Consider the following 23215-nt stretch of genomic DNA (forward strand, 5'->3'; position numbering starts at 1 on the left):
AGCCAAGAGTGTTTTTAATGTAATAGCATTAAAAAAATTATTTCACCTTAACTACTAAGCCATAGAGTATACATTTGGCCGGTAAATAATTCAAATTAATAGCTGAACAGCTCTTTTCACAAAGTATTCAACAAATATGTACATTTTTAAAGGAAAGTTTGCCCATATTTTAATAAGAAACAAATATACTGAAATTTGAATGGGAAATCACAAAAATGTATGATCTTGCACAAGTGTTCTGCTTAAAATTTTAACTTAGAAGATGAGGGGCCTTCCCTTAATCATGGAAAAAGTAACTCATGGCTGATTATTAGGAAATTTGTACTAAATCTTGATGTATATTTTTGGTAAGCTGCTTTGCATGTTTTAAGTTTTTGTTTTTTTTTTCCGTAACAACTGTTGTAATAAGGTAGTAACAGAAAAAATATTCCAGAATGAGAACGTATAAACTGTTTATGACGTCTATTTAACTGTAATTAACAAGTCAGTGTCTCACAAAATTTTGTCTCATGCAGGTATAGAAGGCACTGAATATAATAATAATAATAGTGTAATGGATATATCAGCATTCCTTTGAAAATAAGTTGTGAACATTTAATAACTTTCCAAATCTCAGGCAGTTTAAGGTATCTGAGCAGAGGCTAGCCCGTCTTGCAAAATTACAAAGGTGAATTACTAGAATCATTGAATTATAGAACTGGAAGGGATTCTTCTGGCTTCTCCATCGAGTTTGAAATAGTTTAAAGTGTAAATTGGAGCTGTACATGTTCCTTAGCAAATCACAGGGGTGGTGGGAGGGACTTTCTTTTGGTGGGAGGGGAATGATTTTACAATAAGATTCCTTGTTATTTTAAATGCTATGTTGTAAATAGCCAGCCCTGGGCTCCTAAACTCTACCGAGGGGTGGGGTAGGGTGGGGGTTGAAGCTGATAAATTGACCATAAACAGAGGAAGGATTTCGGGAAGCTGGGGTTAGGGGGTAGAGGTGTTCTTTTTTGTATTGGAAAAACCATACCAACACCATTTTTGAAAAGCTGCTTTTGTATTTTATTTTGTAGTTAAAATCATGTGAAACTTCTAAACAGTATTTCTTACTGACTTTTTAAAAGCAGTTGGTGTGAAGAAATACAGAAGTTAAATTCAAATGCATTGACTCTGTCTTGACTGAATCTGTTCTAAAAAATACTGAAATATTCTGATGAACAGAAAGAAGGGTAAGGCTTGATTGAAGTGACTGACTTCTAGCTCTAAACATTCTCTGTATCTTCTTCCTTTTAAAAAGTCTATTGCTTAGTAATTCCTCTAGAAGGAGTGGGCCTTCGAATTACACAAGTCCAGGGGCATCGTTCCCATTGTGTGCTGGGTCACTGCCGCTCTGTAATGGGCTTTATTACATAGAGTGCCCTGTGATGGCCCCAGTATGAGGGCAGCCCTGCTTGGGATGTTCATTTCACTGTTAGCTGTTCTCTCAGTATTTTAAGGCTAATGTTACATGATTATTTTTATTTATTTATTTATTTATTTATTTGAGATGGAATCTTGCTCTGTCGCCCAGGCTGGAGTGCAGTGGCACAATCTCGGCTCACTGCAAGCTCCACCTCCCAGGTTCAAGCAATTCCCAAAGTGCTGGGATTACAGGCATGAGCCACCTCTCCCGGCCTGTTATGTGATTATTTTTATTTAGTTTTATTTATTCAGTATGAAAAAAGCAGGGTAATATTGGAAATAAAGACATTGGTTATGATGTTAAAATTAGAATGGAAATTTGGCATTGTTTAATGTTTGCCGTTCACCCTGGGAAGACTTTGTTGGTTATCACCTAGATCATGTCAAGTTAATTGTGACAAGTGTTTTAAGTTAATTCAGAAATACTTTTTGTGTGACAATATTTGACATACATGGGAATTTTTCTGGGAGAAAAATGAAAAAATCCCATATTTTGTAGCCGTGGTTTGTATTTCTTGTTAACACTGATTATTAGAATCTTGTAGTGTAGTTTAGGTCCTATAGACCCTTGATCAGTTAGGATGGTAAGGATCTTAAGAATGTAAGCTGGATTTTGAAAGGAGTGGGCCTCTGTTTGGAATAGTGAGCCTCCCTGCCTCTAGGCAGTTATCTTGAGCAGGAATGCTAAGGGCCAACATGGTTCATTACTAGTTAACTCCATTCTTACTCGGGAGTCTCACTCATTTTTCTCATTAAATGTACCCGGACGACACCTGCCCCCTCCCCAATATTTTTTGGCTGTTTTGTTCATCTTTCTCTCCCACGTTTGAGCCTTTTCATTGCAAGTGTCAGGCTCCAAGAATAGCTTCACACTTTCTCCATCAAATCATAGCCTTTCAGCCTTTCTAATTTTGGTGAAACATCCCTTTCTCTAAGATACCTTCTCCAAATAATCTCAACACCTTCCTGAAGAATTGTGCTCCTCCATGGAAGTAGGCAGGGATTCTTTGGACAGTCACAGTATTTATTACTTCAGTCCATAGCAGTGATTCTCAAACGGGAGGGGTGTTCTAACTCCCTAGCTGGAGCATATCCAAAACTTGGAGGGGTGCAGAGGAGGCAAGGCTTTCTTAACGATTGAGAACCCCTGCCGGGCTATGGAAATTGAATGTAAGATGGCCAGCCTATCCTGTTGGGTCACTTGCTATTAGGAATGCTGCAAAGAACTGATAATGTATGTGCAGCTTGGTCACTCTATGTTGCAATATCTTGAGTACAGACTTCTGTAGCTCAGTTTTTTTATGCCATTTATATTTGCATAATGTATATCATAAAAACATCATGTACAAAGCTGTCTAATAGAGAATGTGATGGTGTCTTTTTCCCCGAGAATGTAAGCTTATGTAGAAGTGATACCCTAGCTGGGCATGGTGGCTCATGCCCATAATTCCAGCACTTTGGGAGGCCGAGGCAGGGGGATCACTTGAGTCCAGGAATTCGAGACTACCTTGGGTGACATGGCGAAACCCCATTTCATGGCGAAACTCCCCCTCAGATCTTGCCACTGCACTCCAGCCTGGGCAACCAGAGTGAGACCCTACCCCCCGCCCCCCCAAAAAAGACCCAATTCTACCTGGGTGAGACCTTACAGTGTCCAGCACAATGCTCAGTACACATGGCAATGCCAAATTCTCTGAGGCCTTGTGATGATGCTGCTATTGGAGAGTGGGAATTCTTCTAAAGTGTGTTTTCCTGGATCCCCAGAGGAATGCAATCACTGCCTTCCTCAAAGACCCTCATTATGAGAGGTAGCCCTTGGCCTGTGGCTTCCTGGCCTGACAGTGCTGGAATGGTACATCCACATAGTGGTTTATGATTCTGACATTTAGCATCTGGCTGGAGGCCTGGCCCGTCTGCCTGATTTAGTTTCAGCTTTGCTAGTTAATTATAGTAGGGATATGATTTAAATAATAGCTGGAATTTTAGGTTCAAGAAATCCTGCTTCAGAAAATGCCAACGTGTGTCATTAGTGCAGGTCCCATGAGACACTGGTTTGGTTGGTTCCTTGGTTGGTGCTTGATGTGTGTTTGGCAGCCAGTGTGGGTTTGTGAAGCACTAGGAGAAATTAGAATAAAAATTCTTGAACATCTGATAGCATTTTCCAGGATTGGATTGAGGGTTGGAATTGGGTTTGGTAGGACCAAATTAAAGGCATGCTTAAAATTTTGCTCTCACATTGTTTACACAGGCCACCTATATTAAGCATGGGATTTAGTAGTTGTCTCAGCTCTGGATTTAGAAAATGAGGTGCTTTTGTTTTGTGAGTTGTTACAGTTTTAAAATTCCAGCGTTTGTAGTTTCTTAAAGTGTGTTTAAATCAATTGGTGATGCCAAAGAAATTTCCAAAGTTAGATTTACTTTGCTTGATATCCCCATTTTTTAAAAGTCCACATCCATGAGGGTCATATTTATAAAACTCTTGATGAAAGAAAATTTTCCCATATGTGAAGTCTCATTAAAATGATATAGTAGTATGTCAGAGTTGTTCATTTCCAGCTGCAGTCTTTTTTTTTTTTTTTTTTTTTGAGACGGAGTCTTGCCCTGTCGCCCAGGCTGGAGTGCAGTGGCGCGATTTCGGCTCACTGCAAGCTCCGCCTGCTGGGTTCACCCCATTCTCCTGCCTCAGCCTCCCGAGTAGCTGGGAATACAGGCGCCCGCCACTATGCCCGGCTAATTTTTTTTTTTTTTGTATATTTAGCAGAGACGGGGTTTCACTGTGTTAGCCAGGATGGTCTCGATCTCCTGACCTCGTGATCCACCCACCTCGGCCTCCCAAAGTGCTGGGATTACAGGCGTGAGCCACCACGCCCGGCCTCCAGCTGCAGTCTTGACTGATGAGTATTCTCATGAAAATTCTTTCAGAAGTTCATAATTTGGCCATGAAATCAACTGTCTTCAAACTAAAGCTTAAAATACACAGTCTCAAGCTGAAAAAATGCTTTCATTCTTTATGAAACTGAAGGAACGTTTCATCCTTTCTAAAGTACTCAGGCAAGAACACGGTTTATCTGTAGGTACTGTTTTGCATATTCACTTAAGACAGGGACAGCCCTTGTGGTATCCCTAGACTGGTGCCTCACTATGGTGGGAGATGGAGAAACAATCAGAACAGGGTGTGGGGTCCTCCCCCTCCCTCCGTACCAAACAAAACCAGGTGGTAGGTTTACGGATGTCACTGAATAATCCTCTCAACTTTTTTGTATGTTTGAAATTTTTCTTAAGCAAATGTTGAGGGGGGGAAATGGAAAAAGAAAGAAAAACCAGGACTCCTGATCTGGCTTCTGTTTAAGGGCACAGCCACTTAGTATTTCTTTTTGCTCAGGTATAAACAGACATCGACATAGAAATGTCCAGACTTGACTACCCTGGTTGATGTTATTATTTGAATGTTTGTGGCACCCACAGATGCTTAACACCCCAACTGTCTCTAGGAGCATGGCTCTGCTGTGAGTCAGTATCTGTGTGGTGGAGGGCCAGTGGGGTGGGGAGGTACAGCTGCCCTAGGGTTTGGACTTCACATGGAGACTTTGCCCTGCTATATCCTACCCAGTCCCTAGGTCCAGTCTTCTGATTGTGTAGCTATGTTTATTTATTTAATTTTTTTTTTGAGGTGGAGACTTGCTCTGTTGCCTAGGCTGGAGTGCGGTGGAATGACCTCGGCTCACTGCAACCCCCACCTCCCAGGTTCAAGCGATTTCCAGCTAATTTTTGCAGTTTTAGTAGAGATGGGGTTTTGCCATGTTGGCCAGGCTGGTCTTGAACTCCTGACCTCAAGTGATCTGCTTGCCCCCGGCTCCCAAAGTGCTAGGATTACAGGCATGAGCCACTGCACCCAGCCGTGTAGCTATGTTTACAAAGGGAGCCGTTGTTCAAACACGAGTTTGCTAAATAGGAATAGTTAGGAGACTTTTTTCCCCATTTTTAAAAATTGAGGAAAAATATACATAATGTTTATCCTTTTAACCATTCATAAGTATACGGTTCAGTTAAGTGGCATTAAATGCACCATTACTGCAAACATCACCACTGTCTATACATAAGACTTTTTCATCATCCCAAACAAAAACTGTACCCCTTAAATAAAAATTCCCTGTTCCCCTTTCTTCTGGTAATCTCTCTTCTTCTTTTTTTTTTTTTTTTTTTGAGACGGAGTCTTGCTCTGTCGCCCAGGCTGGAGTGCAGTGGCGCAATCTCAGCTCACTGCAAGCTCCGCCTCCCGGGTTCACACCATTCTCCTGCCTCAGCCTCTCTCAGTAGCTGGGACTACAGGCGCCCGCCACCATGCCCGGCTAATTTTTTGTATTTTTAGTAGAGACGGGGTTTCACTGTGGTCTCGATCTCCTGACCTTGTGATCCGCGCGCCTCGGCCTCCCAAAGTGCTGGAATTACAAGCGTGAGCCACCGCGCCCGGCGGTAATCTCTCTTCTTTCTGTCTCTACGAATTTGCCTACTGGAGGTAACTCACATAACTGGAATCATACAATATTTCCTTTTTGTGTTTGGCTTATTTCACTTAGCATAACGTTCTTGAGGTGCATCTTTATTGTTGCATATGACAGGATTTCCTTCCTTTTTATAGCTGAATAATATGCCATAGTCCTGTGACTTTTGTTCTATGTGAACCTCCCTCGGCCACATTTCATTTAGACCTGCATGTTAAACTTCAGAGAAAGTGCTGCCGTTGACTGAGGCTTCGTTCTCCTTTATCACCTTAGACCTTTGGGGTGGCACTGGCAGGCTTTGTCCTCAGTGTGGAACTGAGGACGCAGACTCGGTGCTGAGTGACTACCTGTGTCTTTCAACAGATGTTGCGTGGGCCTGTGTGCGCATGCCTGGGAGTAGATGGGGGTAAACCAAACAGGATGCTCCTGCCCTCATGGTGCTATCAGGTTCTTCAAGAGGAAGCACACCAGCCAGTGATGGTGCTTTGGGAAGCGCTGGGAGTGAACATGTATGGTCCCTTAGATTGGGAAGGTCAGGAAGGTCCTTCTGTGGGAGAGGTTCTAGGCTGAGGTTTTAGGAGTAGGAGTGAGCCAGGCAGGTGGGGTTGGGTTGGACTTTTTTTTTTTTTTGAGACAGAGTCTCACTCTGTCGCCAAGCTGGAGTGCGGTGGCATGATCTTGGCTCACTGTATCCTCTGCCTCCCGGGTTCAAGCGATTCTCCTGCCTCAGCCTCCCAAGTAGCTGGGACTATAGGTGCGTGCCACCACGCCCAGCTAATTTTTGTATATTTGGTGGAGACAGGGTTTCACTGTGTTGGCCAGGATGGTCTCGATCTGACCTCGTGATCTGCCCGCCTCAGCCTCCCAAAGTATTGGGATTACAGGCGTGAGCCACTGTGCCCGGCCCAGGGTTGGGTTTTTCTAGCTGAGAGAAAGGTTTTGCAAGTTGGGGAGGACAGGAAGCATTGGTGCCTTTGACATACACAGGATCATAGAGTCAACCCAGACCTGGTGTTTGAGCTGCAGTCAGCATCTTGAGGCTCAGATGCTGCTCAGAACTGAGCAACCTGGCACCTGGCTGCAGGCACGTTTCAGAGAGGAATGACTTAAGCTTTTCTTCTCTGTGCTTTTCTGTCTTTACAGTTAAAAGAAAGCTACTTTAACTTTCTAAGCATCATTCTCAAACACTGATTTAAAGAGGAGTCACTCGGCTGGGCACGGTAGCCCACGCCTGTTATCCCAGCACTTTGGGAGGCTGAGGCAGGTGGATCACTTGAGATCAGGAGTTCAAGATCAGCCTAGGCAACAGGGTGAAACTCCCATCTCTGCTAAAAATACAAAAATTAACCGAGTGTGGTGGTGCACGCCTGTAATCTCAGTTATTCAGGTGGCTGAGGCACAAGAATCGCTTGAACCTAGAAGGTGGAGGTTGCAGTGAGCTGAGATTGAGCCACTGCACTCCAGTCTAGGTGACAGAGTGAGACTCTCTCAAAAAAAAAAATAAATAAATAAAGAGGAGTCACTTGGAGCAAGCATGAAATACCTGTTTCTGTGTTCAGTTTGGTAATTTTTCCGTGGTCTTATCTCCTGGCCTCATTAAACCTTTTTTGCCTAACTTATTATAAATCTTTAATTAGTAATGGTGATAATTGATGAGTATATCATGCAGTACAGATTGAGCCTGCTGTCACACACAGCACCACTGTGATCCTCAAGGCAAGCCTGTCAGGTAGACAGTAGCGGGTGTTAGACCCTTGGTACCGTGCAGGAGCTCGAAACTCAGCAAGGTTAAGTGACAGGCTCAGACCACACGCTCAGTGCCAGAGCTGGGGAAGGACCCAGGCCTCCCACCTCCAGCCACTTTAGCACTGCGCACCCAGTTCTCAGTGAGCTTCCCTGCCCTGTGCTTTTTAAACAGGGTCTTGCTCTGACTCCCAGGCTGGAGTGCAGTAGTGTGACCTTGACTCACTGCAGCCTCTACCTCCTGGGTTTAAGTGATTCTCCCACCTCAGCCTCCTGAGTAGCTGGGACCATAGGTGTGCCTCCACACCTGGCTAATTATTTAATTACTTTTAGAAATGGCATCTCCCTGTATTGCCCAGGTTGGTCTCCAGCTCCTGGGCTCAAGCAGTCCTCCCGCCTTGGCCTCCCAAAGTGCCAGGATTACATGTGTGAGCCACTGGACCCAGCCTGCCCTGTGCTTTTTCACCTTTGGTCACTGCCTTCCTCCTCCACCACTGACGCTGCTCTCCTGGTAGGCCGCATTGCCCAGACAGGTGAGGTTTCCTGGCTCAGAGAATGGCACCACCACTGGCCCCATTTTCAAACCAGAAACTTGGGCTCATCTTTCATTTCAGTCCTTTCCAGTGAACATTACTTACTCCTATGGGTTCTACCTTTTAGTGCTATTAAATGCACCCACTTTTCTCTATCCTGTAACTGCTCTGTGTTTCAGATCCCCATAATTCTTTGGGCAAACTTTCATTGTGACACATACCCTATATAGTGTATTTAAATAATTAATTTTCTCTGCCTTCCCATCTTGAGCTATGAGCTCCTTAAAGTCAGAGGCAAATCAGTCTTTCTGCATCCTCAGGACCAAGTAACAGGGTCACCTTGTGTGGGTGTTCAGGTTGTGCACTGCTCAAGGGCCCTACATATAAGAGGGCTTGTCTCACATGACATGTATACACATTTATATGAGGGCATGTGCAGTCTGCTTGGAGACTTTTAGCCACTCACAGAAGACCTGGGTGGCAGTAGAGACTCACCTCCCCTGACATGGCGTATGTGTCACACATCTTCTAAAGGGCACACATGATCACCCTCCTCTGTGACTTGCACTAAGACCATTTCTTTCTCTCTTATGCCTCAGAGGTCCCGTTCACGCCTTCCATTTGACTCAGCCTTTTCCCACCCCCTCTCACGTGGCTGTGGTATCAAGGCACGTCTATGCGTGGGCCAGAGCCTCTTGCCCACAGGGCTCCGGAAAGCTCCCCAGGGAGAGTTGTTGGTGCTGTACAATAATATAGAAACAAAAAACTTCTTGAGGAAGGGATGCCTTTTTACAGTCTCTCCAGGGGCTCTGCCAGTCACTCTTCAGCAAGTATTTTTACTGGGAAGTATTTGGCACGGCGGTAGAAGCAAGGCCTTGAGCTGAGCACCCACGCTGCAGCTCCTCACAGCTCTGGGCCTGGAGCCATGGCAGCCTGAATGGCAGCGGTGCCATTTGTTATAGCCCAGACCAGGAGCAACCTAAACGTCCATTAGGTAGAATGGATGCATAAGTTACGGTGTATTCATACAAGGGGATATTACTCAGCAATGACAACTGACAGGCTTCTGCTATATATATACTACGTGTATGAATCTGCAAATATAGTGTTGAACGAAATGTGCTCAACTACAGAGTAGAGATTGCGTAATTCCTTGGATATACAGTTCAAAAACTGGTCAGACTAATCCTTGGTGTTAGATGACATGAAGGTGGTTCCCCTTGAGGGTTCCCCTTGGTCTGTGGGGGCCTGGGGGCTTCTGGGGTTGTGATAATGCTACACTTCTTGATCTGGATGTTGTGATAATGCTACACTTCTTGATCTGGATGTTGTGATAATGCTACACTTCTTGATCTGGATGTTGTGATAATGCTACACTTCTTGATCTGGATGTTGTGATAATGCTACACTTCTTGATCTGGATGTTGTGATAATGCTACACTTCTTGATCTGGATGTTGTGATAATGCTACACTTCTTGATCTGGATGTTGTGATAATGCTACACTTCTTGATCTGGATGTTGTGATAATGATACACTTCTTGATCTGGATGCTGTTTACATGAGTGTGTTCTCTTGGTGAACATTTGTCAATCTTACAATCTGTGCACTTGAAAAAATAGATGTTAAATAAGTGGATTGCTCCTACCCCCTCCACCCCCAAAAGGCTTACTGTTCCTCCTGGCTTTCAGCAGCTATCTATCTATCTATCTATCTATCTATCTATCTATCTATCTATCATCTATCTATCCATCTATGAGACAGAATCTCCCTCTGTCGCCCAGGCTGGAGTGCAGTGGCACAATCTCAGCTCACTGCAGACCCCACCTCCTGGGTTCAAGGGATTCTTCTGCCTCAGCCTCCCGAGTAGCTGGACTACAGGGGTGTGCTGTCACACCTGGCTAATTTTTGTATTTTTAGTAGAGACAGCGTTTCACTGTATTGGCCAGGCTGGTCTCAAACTCCTGACCTCAAGTGATATGCCTGCCTTGGCATCCTAAAGAGCTGGGATTATAGACGTGAGCCACAGCGCCCGGCCAGCTTCCCTTCTTTACAGCAGATTCCAGAGAGAGCTTTCCAGCCTCAGAGTCAACCAGGACCTCCTTCAGCCACCCCCAACTCCCTTCGCTCTGCTTATGTGATGGGGGAGAGGACATCCCTGCATCCTGGCTTAACATAGAACTTTCTCATGGTTCTTTTTCTTCAGTCTGCATTGTCTCTTGTGGCTCTTGCCCTTTCATAGCTGAGGGAAAAGCAGCTTGCCCCTTCTGTGCCCTGCTAATGTCACTGCTGGTAAAAAGAGACATATCACAGGTGGCTGCTCCTCTAAGGAATGTGAGTGAGCCGGGAGGGCCTTCAGCCATCCACTCACCTGGTAGCTCCATTTCATGGCTGAGCAGGCAGGCCACTGGCTAGGCAAGTGTCCTATATGCAGATGCCAGCACCCCTCCCCACCATCCCCCATCTGTGCCTTTCATTCCAGACCTGAAACCCCTTCCCCTTGCTCCCCGGGGCTGCTGCTCCTCACCCAGGAAGTGTTGCACTTGTCCCTTCTAAGCTCACCTTCCACTCAGGCCATGTCACTCCTTAGCTGAATCATAGGCAGTGGCGGCCCATCCTCTGCACTGAGTCCAGACTCAACATGGCCGGGAATTGAGCCTCTGGATACCTCCATGGTTTCATCCCACGAGACACCCCCAGCACCCCCCAGTCCTTTGACCTCCTGTGTCTCCAGGAAGAGCCTGCATTGCACAGACCTGAATGTGGTGGGTAGAGCCTAAAGGCTTCTTTGCATATGCTGTTCCCTCTAGCTGGAATTCCATTCCCCCTGACACTCAGGTCTAATTATTTCTACCTTAGAGCTCTTTCTTTTTTATTCTCCAGGCATCTCTCTTTTTTTGAAGCTGTTTATTTGCCTGCCTCACCCCAGCTTTCACTTGACAGTAAACTTGCTGAAGCCAAGATTTTGTTTTCATTTATCCTGTCAGTGCCTGAGATTCAGTAGGTTTCTTTTATTTTTTTTTTTTTTGGTTTTTTTTTTTTGAGACGGAGTTTTGCTCTTGTTGCCCAGGCTGGAGTGCGATGGTGCGATCTCGGCTCACTGCAACCCCCGCCTCCCTGGTTCAAGTGATTCTCCTGCCTCAGCCTCCCAAGTAGCTGGATTATAGGCACCTGCCACCATGCCTGGCTAATTTTTTATTTTTAGTTAGTAGAGACAGGGTTTCACTATATGTTAGCCAGGCTGGTCTCGAACTCCTGACCTCAGGTGATCCACCCGCCTTGGCCTCCCAAAGTGGCTGGGATTACAGGCGTGAGCCACCACGCCCAGCCTTGAGTAGGTATTTAATAAATGTTTGTATGGTAGATAGAGGGTGGATGGGCTAGATGAGTGCATGGCCGAGTGAATGTATTTTGAGCATGAAGAAACTCTGCATATTGTCAGGCCCTCCCTTGCATTGATTGTTCTTGTGAAGATGGTATGGCTATGTTTTCTCTATTTGAGTTTTCAAAGAAAGGGAAGAAAACTTAAGATTGGAAACAAAGTGATTTGTGTGAATTCCTATAGGAAAAGAAAGAACTCTACTGCCTCTTCCCAGACATACCGAGTCACTCCTAGGATCCTCCATACTGCTTGGCATCACCTTGAGAACCTCTCCGTTTTTGTCGGAATGTGAAGTTACAGTTTTACAAAGTTAGGTATTTCAAAACAGATGCTTAGAGCACAAAGTCACTGAAATGAGTGTGGCTGCAATATGCCCCATTTTACACCAATTAAGCAGAGCTCTAGGCTTCTGGTATGTGGCCAGTACAGGCCCCAGGGGATCTGGGCTGTCCCTGGATCTAATAGCTCGATATCTGCACAGTCTTAACACTGTCATTTCAGTGACTTTACTATATTATATTGTGTATTAAAATAGGGATTTCATGTGGAGAAATTTATTTAGTCTCTCTTTTACCTTCTAAATGGAATCTTCTCACAATTATGTTGAGAAAGGGGATAGTTAAAACGCTTACAATCCCCTTCCCATCTAAGCAAGGACTAGGAATTCAAATGTCGTCTCTTAGTGTTTGCTACTGCGTATGGTTGTGCAATAGATCTGTGTAAATTAACTCTTTGAACCGCACCTGACACATAGTAAGGCTGGGTGAATATTAGCTATCCTTTTTTTTATAATCCACTTGAAAAAGTCTGTGAAGCAGGGTCGCGGTTTACAGTTATAAAGTTCGTTACGGAAGTTAAACATCCAGATCCCTCTGCCCATCCCCGTTTAAAGGGTACTCTTTTTGGATCAGTTGTTCTTTGTTTATTAAAACTCAAAATGATTATCCTTCAAAATCTGCTCATTGAGTTCTGTGGAGTAATGGGGAGTGGGTGAGGGAAGGGGCAGCCACTAAGGGCTTTGGCACGGTGTGGGGTGCTGGCCCTGCCTTTCCCACCAGCGGGCACCTTGCCTGGGTTAGAGCACCTGGTTATATAAACAGGCATCATGGGGTGAAGAATAGGGAGGATGTTGTGTGTTCCAAGTACTGCAGGGCCTGGCACCCTTGTCATCTGACCCAGTGCTCACCACTGCCCTAAGCATCCGTCTCTATTACATAGCAGGGAGTGGGGCTGAGGGAGGTGAAGGGACTGGTCCTGGGTCACCCACCCTTGTGACAAGTGACCTGTGCTGGCTGCTGAGGGCGGTGTCGACTTGGGCTGGATTTTGCTTTCTGAATCAAAGAACAGCAGAGTAGGCCGTGAACTAGGCCTGGGGTAGGTAGAATTTACTATTGGAAAGTGCCTTTGTGACATCACGTTCCATATAACGAGGCCATTTCCATGCTGCAGTCGTAGTTCTGTACTAGTAACTCTTACCCACATGATCATTTGATGTTCATGTGGCCGTGGTGCACTCTGAGAAGTTGCCTACATGCTGTTACCAGTCCCCTTCCATGTCAGTATCAATTGCTACAAGAAAGATATTTTAATTTTACTATTTAGGTCAAAATGCTGGTAAGTGGCCACCTTGTAAAAAACGAAGGAAGCAGTTACCTTCAAAGTCTCATAATGTGTGTGTGGAAACTGCAATTGAAACATTTGCAACATGGGACACTTTTAATGTGACAGGCTTTGTGGTGTCTTTTAGGAAAATTGGGAGGGTTTTATAAGGAAAAGTTCAGAAAGTTTTCTAAAGATATGGAAGGACCACATCTCATGTGAGGGGGGAGAGGTTAGTAAAGCCATGGGGATGAAGGACAAGGAGTGGATTAGTTATTAGGAACAAGCCAGAAATCCGAGATCCCATGTAGAAAATTTAAATACTCCTCAAGCTGTGGGTTTCAAAATAAAATTTTATTATAATGAAGTATTTTAAATGAGCTGTCAGTTGTTAATACTACTGTTCTTGCCCTGAGTTGAATATTTATAGCAATTTACTTTATTGCAGATTACGTATTACAGGAAACATTTTGGGACAGCCGTAGATGTCATGTGCTCTAACCATGGTTGAACAGTATTTTTGTCATTTCTGAGAGGTGATGCATTCTTTCTTTTCTTTCCAAGCGGTATATACTTCCACGATCACTGTTTATTTCTGAAAAGTAGCATTAACATTGCGTGAAAATGACAAATGAACATTTCTATCCCATTTATTTTCTTTTTCAGAGAGTGATGATCTTCAAAATGAAGACTTTGGGAAATTTTAGGTTCTCTATAGGAACTACAAAAATGGAAGGAAAGAACATTTTCAAAAGGAAATTATTTTGAAAGTATGTTTACAACAAACTGATACTATTGACAGTTTTTTTTTAAAATAATAAAACACTTTAAGAAGATTGTATTTATGGTAAAAGGAAACTGGACTAACAATGAGGCCAAAGACTTTTCCTGCCACGACTTATTCTGGAAATAGCCGGCAGCGACTGCAGGAGATTCGTGAGGGGTTAAAGCAGCCATCCAAGTCTTCGGCTCAGGGGCTACCCGCGGGACCAAACAGTGACACTTCCCTGGATGCCAAAGTCCTGGGGAGCAAAGATGCCACCAGGCAGCAGCAGCAGATGAGAGCCACTCCGAAGTTCGGACCTTATCAGAAAGCCTTGAGGGAAATCAGATATTCCTTGTTGCCTTTTGCTAATGAATCGGGCACCTCTGCAGCTGCAGAAGTGAACCGGCAAATGCTGCAGGAACTGGTGAACGCAGGATGCGACCAGGTGGGTACAGACCTCCGCAGGGCCATGTGCAGAGGCAGCCATGGGACAGCTGGGGCAGTCAGAATGGTTTGGCAACTACTTGAAGGCTTTGAATTGGTTACTACTTATACAAGTGTTTCTAGGTTAAAAACCCAAGGCCCTTTTAACACATAATTGAACTCACAATTGAAGGTTCTCTACCTTCTCTCTAAAAGGGTCTTTTGAGCTGCTTTTCCTTTTTAGGCAAGTTCCAGAAGTTGCCGCGATCTCCTGAAATTGTAACATGTATTTTCTGATCTGTTCTTGTGGAGATGAAAAGGGCTTTCATGCTTAGCCCCTTTTTTTGGTGTTTATTCGGGTTATTCTGAGCTATCATGGAAAGAGACTGGCTTCCCTTTTCTTGTTTTGGTTTGTGCTTTTTTTTTTCTAGAAATGGGAGGGTTGAGCAACATGCATTGGCTATGCTCTGACTCGGTTTTCTCCTATTTAAAAAAATAGTGTATATGCTGTTACAGGGGGTGTAACTATGAACATGTTCAGGAAATGGGAAAAACTAGAAAGAAAAAGCTTGAGAAATTGTCGAAATTGTGGCAACACAGTCTCGCTTTTCAGTTGTTTAGGATTAAAGGATACATTAGTGGAGGTGGCACCAGTTATACATTAATACACAACTTACAGAGATGAGTGTGGTGGCTCATGCCTGTAATCCCAGCACTTTGGGAGGCCAGGCAAGAAGATCACTTGAGGCCAGGAGTTTGAGACCAGCCTGGACAACATAGCGAGACTCCCCATCTCTACAAAAAATAAAAAGCTGGACGTGGTGGTGTGCACTTGTAGTCCCAGCTACATGGGATGCTGAGGCAGGAGGGATCGTTGAGCCTAGGAGTTTGAGGCTGCAGTGAGCTATGATAGCCACTGCACTCCAAGGCTGGTTAGCTGAGCGAGACCCTATCTCTAAAATGCACACAAACACACACACACACACACCCCTACACCTCATAGCCATACATTTATGATCTCTTAGCAATTCATATACCTGAATACAATCCAAATTGAGGGACAGGATCATATAAAATGGAACTAGTGTCCAACCAGGTAAAAATGTAATTAGTGAAATGTAACAAGTAAAGCATAATTGCATTATGAAATGATTCATGAAAGCCAGTGCTTTATTACAATCTGTCATCTTAAAAATTACAGTTGCTTGAAGCGGAAATAAGCTAAATATTTTTGGTACCTTGGAAAAGTAGTAAGATTTCATGCTCAAAGCACATCAGAATGGCCCGAGCACTTCTGGTTTCTTAGAAATAACCTAATTACATACTCCTGGTGTTGCAGTCATAGGAAAAGGCTAACTGTGTTATTTGTTATTTCCAAAACCACTCTCAGTCCTCTTGTAGTTTATTACCATAGACCTTAAATAGGGAATTTACATTTCTCAGAGGAGATGTTTGTGAAATGAATCCTGCTGTTTTGTAGAGGGCTTCCTTGTACTTTGGGCCATACTGGGATTAACTTGTATATAGTGAGGATTGTTATGTCGAGCTGCTTTGATAAAGCACAGGGTCATGAGTAATGTCGTGCAGTGTTTCAGCAGTGAAGCTGACAGCAAAGGCACAGCCATTCTCATTGTGAAAGCATGAAGTTAAATATGCTGCCAAGCATTATCCCTTGACGTACAGAAACCAGCAGTTTTGAAAGTAGGGAAGGAGCAGTCCTGGGGAAATCTGGAGTAAGATTGCAGAGAAACTTTCAGGCCAACAGCAGAGCTTAAAATCTTCTCCTGTAAATCACTTGCAGACAAAGGAGGCAAGCCAAGCCCCTGTGTTGTTTGCAGTTGTGTTTCAGCTGTGAGAAAAAGAAACAAGTCAAGCAAATAATCCCATATACAGGTGGGATCTTATTAGGGTAAAATCCATTAGTGATAATTATAGTGCAAGAAGTAATAAAGCCAGTGCTGTTTCCAATACAGAAACACACAAATATAATAAAAGTAAGGATCATGACACCGATGAAGTTTCCATCAACATTTAATTTATGTTAATTGCTAGCAGAAAAGCCTCCATTTACCATATTTAATGCCCTTGAAATAATTGAGTCAGTTTGGTGTGTGGTGTTACTTTATAACTTAAAACAGCTGTGCCTCCACCGTTCCCCTCCACCTTTCCCCTCACACTTTTCTTGGTCTGGATAAAAAAATGCATTTGCTTTCAGAAAATTCAGGTAGGAAAGTCATTATGTGAACCCAAATAATAAGAGAGAAAAAGATAACAGTACCTTTAGAGTTGTATGTATCAGTTTGTTAAAAAGATGATTTGAATTCAGTATAATAGAGTTCTTTTTTTTTTTTAGACAGCGTCTTGCTCTGTCGCACAGGCCGGAGTGCGGTGGTGTCATCTTGGCTCACTGCAACCTGGGCCCCTGGGTTCAAGCGATTCTCCTGCCTCAGCCTCCCATGTAGCTGGGATTACAGGCCCACAACACCACGCCTGGCTAATTTTTGTATTTTTAGCAGAGACGGGGTTTCACCATGTTGGCTAGGCTGGTCTCAAACTCCTGACCTCAAGTGATCTGCCTGCTTCGTTCGGCCTCCCAAGGTGCTGGGATTACAGGCGTGCGTCACCACATCTGGCCGAGAGTTCTTATTGTTGCAGCTTTACCCCTTTCACTCCTACTGTTCTTTGTTTTTTTTTTTTCCGAGACGGAGTCTCGCTTTGTGGCCCAGGCTGGAGTGCAGTGGCGCGATCTCGGCTCACTGCAACTTCTGCCTCCCAGGTTCAAGCAATTCTCCTGCCTCAGCCTCCTGAGTAGCTGGGATTACAGGCACGTGCCACCACGCCTGGCTAATTTTTTGTATTTTTAGTAGAGAGGGGTTTCGTGTTAGCCAGGATGGACTCAATCTCCTGACCTTGTGATCCGCCCTCCTCGGCCTCCCAAAGTGCTGGGATTACAGGCTTGAGTTACCATGCCCAGCCTCTCCTACTGTTTTGTCTGTTTAAAAGGGTTTTGCTCTGTTGTACAGGCTGGAGTGCGGTGGTGAGGTCACTGCTCACTGCAGCCTCAACCTTCCAGGCTCAAGCGATCCTCCTACCTCAGCCTCCCAAGTAGCTGGGACTACAGGCGTGCCACCACGTCTGGCCAGTTTTCAAAATTTTTTCTAGAGATGGCATCTCACTATGTTACCCAGGCTGGTCTGGAACTTACGGACTCAAGTGATCTGCCTGCCTTAACCTCCGAAAGTGCTGGAATTATAAGTTCAAGCCACCATACCCAACCTTAACTTTTTATTAAAGTAAAATTTATTTTAAAAGTGCACAATTTCTAAGCACACAGCATAGTGAATTTTTACATATTAAACCCACCCATGTAACTAGCATGTTTGGGTATATTTTTAATTAAAATACTTTAAAATGGAAATTTCTGGAAAAAGTAAAAGACTTAAGGGTATTTTCTGTGTAAGGATATGATGTGTATGTCAAATGATATGTTTATTAATCTTTTGCACATTAATTACTGAAAACTTACAAAAATTCCTGTAGAAAAAAACTAGGCCACTAGATTAATATTTCTTATGGGAGGAGCTGCTCTTTAAATATAGATTTAAGGAATTGGAAAGGTAAGTTTTTTGGTTATGAGTATCATATTTTGAGCATTTGGATAGTTATTGGCAGAAGTGATCATTTAAATTTGCATTTAAATATGAAAAATATTTCTGTTCCACGGAAGCCTGGGACTTGTTTTCTACCTGGTTACAGTGGGTTATAGGGGGAACATCTGCATGGTGTGTGTAGGGGGGGTATTATCAGCTCACTGCACTCACTGCTCTTAATTATAGCACTCAAGATGGTTCCTATGAGTCCTGTGACAGTGAGGTTCCAATTCAGTAACTCCCAGGGGAGGCCCATGGCCCCTGGACCCCTTAGAATAGCAAAGCACTTTATCACGTGGTGTCCCCTCTAGGAAGACTTATGTGAGAACTTTGTTTGGATGCGAGTGCTAGGAAAGGGTTCTGCTTTCCTTGAGAAACTGGCGTGTGCTTTTTCTCTGTGGATGACCTGTATCCTGCCTGTCCACCCTCCCTCTGATCTGCTGAGGGGTGCCCAGTCTGTGGCTCAGCATTGATACATTTTCTTCGCCCTGAATATTGTGTCAGCTGTAATTTCCTAATCCTGATTAATCCAGTTCTTCCCCCCCCCCCCCCCCCCCCGTTTTATCATGTTTAAGTGATTTAGAACTTTAATGGAATGAGGATAGGGAAGAGATGTAAACAAACAAACTGATAAACTGACTATATTATATCAAATAAGGAAGGGCATAAAGAAGACAGCCAGTGGTCAGGATGTGCACTGAGAGGCAGCCTTCCTGAGAATAGTGGCCATGCCAGCCGCTCAGTGAATCAGGGGCGATCTGCTTAATAAGAAAAGGGAGTGGGCCGGGCACAGTGGCTCACACCTGTAATCCCAGCACTTTGGGAGGCCGAGGCAGGCAGATCACCAGGTCAGGAGGTTGAGACCATCCTGGCTAACATGATGAAACCCTGTCTGTACTAAAAATACAAAAAGTTAGCCAGGCATGGTGGCAGGCGCCTGTAGTCCCAGCTACTCAGGAGGCTGAGGCAGGAGAATGGTGTGAACCCGGGAGGTAGAGCTTGCAGTGAGCTGAGATTGCACCACTGCACTCCAGCGAGACTCCGCCTCAGAAAAAAAAAAGGTGAACACATGCCTCAAGGGGGAAGTAGAATGTGATTGTTCTCTCAGTTTAATGTCTCTCTGGGCCTAATAATTTAAAAGGACTCAGATTCCTCAGATAAGAATTCTTTTCTCATTTCCATCCTCATAGGGGTTGCTTCTCCTTTCCCTCATGTCTATGGGGCATGGAGTTTATCAGGGTCCCTCTCCCCTCCTCTCATTCCCTGGGCATCCATACATGGCTGCCCCCCACGTCTCTGGCAGCTGGCCAGCCCGACTCCCGCCTCGGCTCTGCTGCAGCTTCCGGGGCCTCCCAGACCCTGGTCTTATCCTCCCCACATGCTCCCCTCTACAGAGGAGCTCTCTGCAGTGTCTCAGCCACACAGCATGGCCTCCCAGACAGCTCTTCCACTTGCTTACTTTGGGGCTCTCTGACATACGATTTTGTTGGTTGGAAGTATCACCACCTATCTGGATTCTAGTATCTGCTGTGATTCCACTCAGGTTCCTTTTTACACAGGCTCTTCCTGGTTCTTCCACCTGGATACGAGCTGTTCCTATTCAAACTTCCACAGCAAAGACATTTCTTTCTTTTTCTTTTTCTTTCTTTTTTTTTTTTGAGACAAGTTCTGTCGCCCAGGCTGTAGTGCAGTGGCGCAATCTCGGCTCACTGTAGCCTTGACCTGGGCTCAAGCAATTCTCCGCCTCAACCTCCAAAGTAACTGAGACCACAGGCGCACGTCACCATGTCTGGCTAATTTTTCTATTTTGTGTAGAGACGGGGTTTCACCATGTTGCCCAGGGTGGTCTCGAACTCCTAGTCTGAAGCGATACGCCCGCCTCAGCCTCCCAAAGTGCTAGGATTACTGGTGTGGGTCACCATGCCTGGCCAGAAATTTCTTTCTTTCTGTTTTTTTTTTTTTTTTTTGAGACGGAGTTTCGCTCCTATTGCCCAGGCTGGAATACAATGGCGCTATCTCGGCTTACTGCAACCTCCGCCTTCCAGATTCAAGTGATTCTCCTGCCTCAGCCTCCCAAGTAGCTGGGATTACAGGCATGCGCCACCATGCCCAGCTAATTTTGTATTTTTAGTGGAGATGGAGTTTCACTATGTTGGTCAGGCTGGTCTCGAACACCTGACCTCAGGGGATCCACTCACCTCAGCTTCCTAAAGTGCTGGGATTACAGGTGTGAACTGCCTGGCCTGGCCTCAGAAATTTATTTCTAACCCCAAGGATGCTCCATGCATTGGGCATTGTGTTGGCAGATTGTCACGTTCCTGTCTTGCTTTCCCTGTCTTAGGTGGTGTCTCTGGGGGCCTGGATCTTGGGAGTTTATCCCTCTGTGCCCACGAGGCCTCCCTTGCTGCAGAGCATGTGCTCAATCAGTGCTTGCTCACCAGTGAAAGTTCTGTGTACTAGTCCAGCCAAAACCCTCACCTCAGTTGTCAGACACTGGAAAAGATGCTAACCAGAAATGCAGATCTCCTCGGGATATTTATTTGGCTTAATTCTAACAATTTGCATCACCAAAAAAGCAATAGAGAAATGGTAACACTAATCTCCCAGCCCTTTGTCTTGGTGACAAGATCCTGCCACAGGATTGCTTCATTGTACTAAAGATATTTTGCTAATGAAAAAGATAAAAGGAATTTAGATAACATGTACCTTTCCTCTTTCTCACTTCCTCTTGAAAGGGAACCACCGTTTGGTGTTACTGAACACTCGGGCTGAAATATTAATAAGAGGAGAAGGAAGAAAGAAACACTTAAGTTTAGGAATGTTGGTCATGTAACAGGAAATTGTATTACAATGGCTTTTGGGTGTAGCAGTTCCTTGCCTTTTCCCCTTTTTTTTCTTAGTGGCTTTCAAATTAAATTTGGCTCTTCCAAAAGGCACACCACATACCTTTTTAATGTAGGAATATAAATTACTTTGACAAGACACAAGCAAAGCATACCCCTCTGTATCATAATCCCCCCCCCTTAAGTCTTGCTCCTAGTTTTTGTTTGTTTTTGTTTTTGTTTTCTTGAGATGGAATCTCGCTCTGTGCCTAGGCTGGAGTGCAGTGGGGCGATCTCGGCTCATTGCAACCTCCGCCTCCCAGGTTCAAGCAATCCGCCATGCCTCAGCCTCCTGAGGAGCTGATTATAGGCATGCGCCACCATGCCCGGCTAATTTTTTTGTATTTTTAGTAGAGATGGGGTTTCTCCATGATGGTCGGGCTGGTCTAGAACTCCCGACCTCAGGTGATCTGCCCGCCTCGGCCTTCTGGTAAGACTGCTGTTAACATGTTGGTATAAAACTGGACAACTTTTTTCTAATTACAAAAATGATAAAGCTTTGCACAGTGGCAGTATCATAGCCAATGAGGTCCAAGGTGCGATTATTGCTAATTGGAAACTTTCCAATACCTCGCCATAACAACTTGAAATGTAGTCAGCACTGGCAATTTTTGACAGTCTCTACAGAGACTGAAAAGAAAGAGAGATATAATAGGTGGGGTGCAGTGACTCACACCTGTAATCTCAACACTCTGGTCGGCTGAGGCTGGAGGATTGCTTGAGCTTATTAAGTTCAAGGCCAGCCTGGGCAACAGCAAGACCCTGTCTATTTTTTTAAATTAAAAAGAAAAAGATGGAATTATATATTAAACTATATAATACATATACCACACACACACATTTTGTGTAACAGAATTGAGGTCCTGTGGCCCATCAGATCACCCCAGTCAGTTCTCCTTGGAAGCACCTCATGCACTGGCCTCTCCTGCCCCCGGTACAGGCTCCACCTTTGCTCCTGGGATCTTGGTGGCTCCTGGCTGCCCCTTCTGCATCTTTCTCCGGCCTTCCCTGCACAGTACCCTCCTCAGTCTGATTTGTTTTGTTTTGGTTTTTGGTTTTTGAGACAGGGTCTTGCCTTGTCACCCAGACTGGAGTGCAGTGGCATATCATGGCTTACTGCAGCCTCGAACTCCTGGGCCCAAGCAGTCCACCCAAGTAGCTGGAACTACAAATGTGGGCCACCGTGTCTGGCCCCCCTCATTCTGAAAAGGGAAGATTCTGTCATTTCCCTTCTGGAAACCTTTTCTCTAGAGGCCTCAGGATGGTGCCCAGGAGTTGGCAGGCAGGACCCACCTGCTGGCAGGCCCACCCTGGCCCTACACCCGCCCTGGTCCTGACCACCCTGGCCCTGCCTGCCCTGGCAGACCCTGGCCCTGCCCACTCTGCCTGTCTCTCAGGCTGCCCAGTGCTGGCCCAGCTGCGGGACCAGGCCCACTTCTCCCTCAGGGCTCATCTTTGGGTCTGTGATTCTGAAAAGCCTTTTCTGAGCCCCCAGTCAAAATTAGGTCCCTCATTCTTTCCCATGACACCATAATTTTCTCCCCCAGTGTTTATCAGAATCTGCTGTTAAGTAGTTGTGTGTCTCCCTGTGTAGATTTTAAGGCCTGTGAGAGTGGCTTTGTTCTAGTCGCCACTTTCTAAGACCCAGAACTGTGCAAGCTCTCAAAAACACCTGACAGAGAAGCACAGAGACAAGCCTTATGTCATAAACATTTTCATTCCATTAAATAGTCTTTTAAAATATGATTTATAAAATTATTATTTTTGAGATGGAGTCTCACTGTGTTGCACAGGCTGGAATGCAATGGCACAATCTGGCTCACTACAACCTCCCCCTCTGGGGTTCAAGTGATTCTCCCCCCCTCAGCCTCCTGAGTAGCTGGAATTACAGGCACTCACCATCATGCCTGGCTAATTTTTGTATTTTTGTAGGGATGGGGTTTCACCATGTTGGCCAGGCTGGTCTTGAACTCCTGACCTCAGGTGATCTACCTGCCTTGGCCTCCCAGAGTGCTGACAGGTCTGAGCCACCACACCCGGTCCTGAAATATGATTTTTAACATCTGCATTGTATTCCATTGTTCAAATAGATGTCCCATAATTTATTGTAAAGAGCTGGTCATGAACATTCTTCTCCACACATTCTTATGGATATTACTGACTTCCTTGGAATACATTTTTGGAATGGAATTACTAGCGTAAATGTTGAGAGCATTTTTACCATTCTTATGGTAAAAACCAAGTGGGTTTTTAAAAATCATTCAATTGAATTTATATTTCCAACCCTGCC

At 44.7% G+C, this 23215-nt stretch overlaps 1 protein-coding gene and 1 non-coding gene across 2 annotated transcripts in view; both read left to right on the forward strand.

Annotated features, from left to right (window-relative positions):
- Positions 1 to 23215, forward strand: part of LATS2 (large tumor suppressor kinase 2) — a 90128-nt gene that overhangs the window by 2323 nt on the left and 64590 nt on the right. The window contains exon 2 of the mRNA XM_055245030.2: positions 13871 to 14415. Within this exon, the coding sequence (XP_055101005.1) occupies positions 14074 to 14415 (342 nt within the window). The 5' untranslated portion in view covers positions 13871 to 14073. The remainder of the gene's footprint in view (positions 1 to 13870; positions 14416 to 23215) is intronic.
- On the forward strand, positions 21421 to 21555 carry LOC129464300 (U4 spliceosomal RNA). Its single transcript, XR_008651527.1, has one exon. It is a non-coding gene; the product is annotated as a U4 spliceosomal RNA (small nuclear RNA).

Source organism: Symphalangus syndactylus, chromosome 15 (genome assembly GCF_028878055.3).
Source record: "Symphalangus syndactylus isolate Jambi chromosome 15, NHGRI_mSymSyn1-v2.1_pri, whole genome shotgun sequence".
NCBI classification, from domain to species: Eukaryota; Metazoa; Chordata; class Mammalia; order Primates; family Hylobatidae; genus Symphalangus; species Symphalangus syndactylus.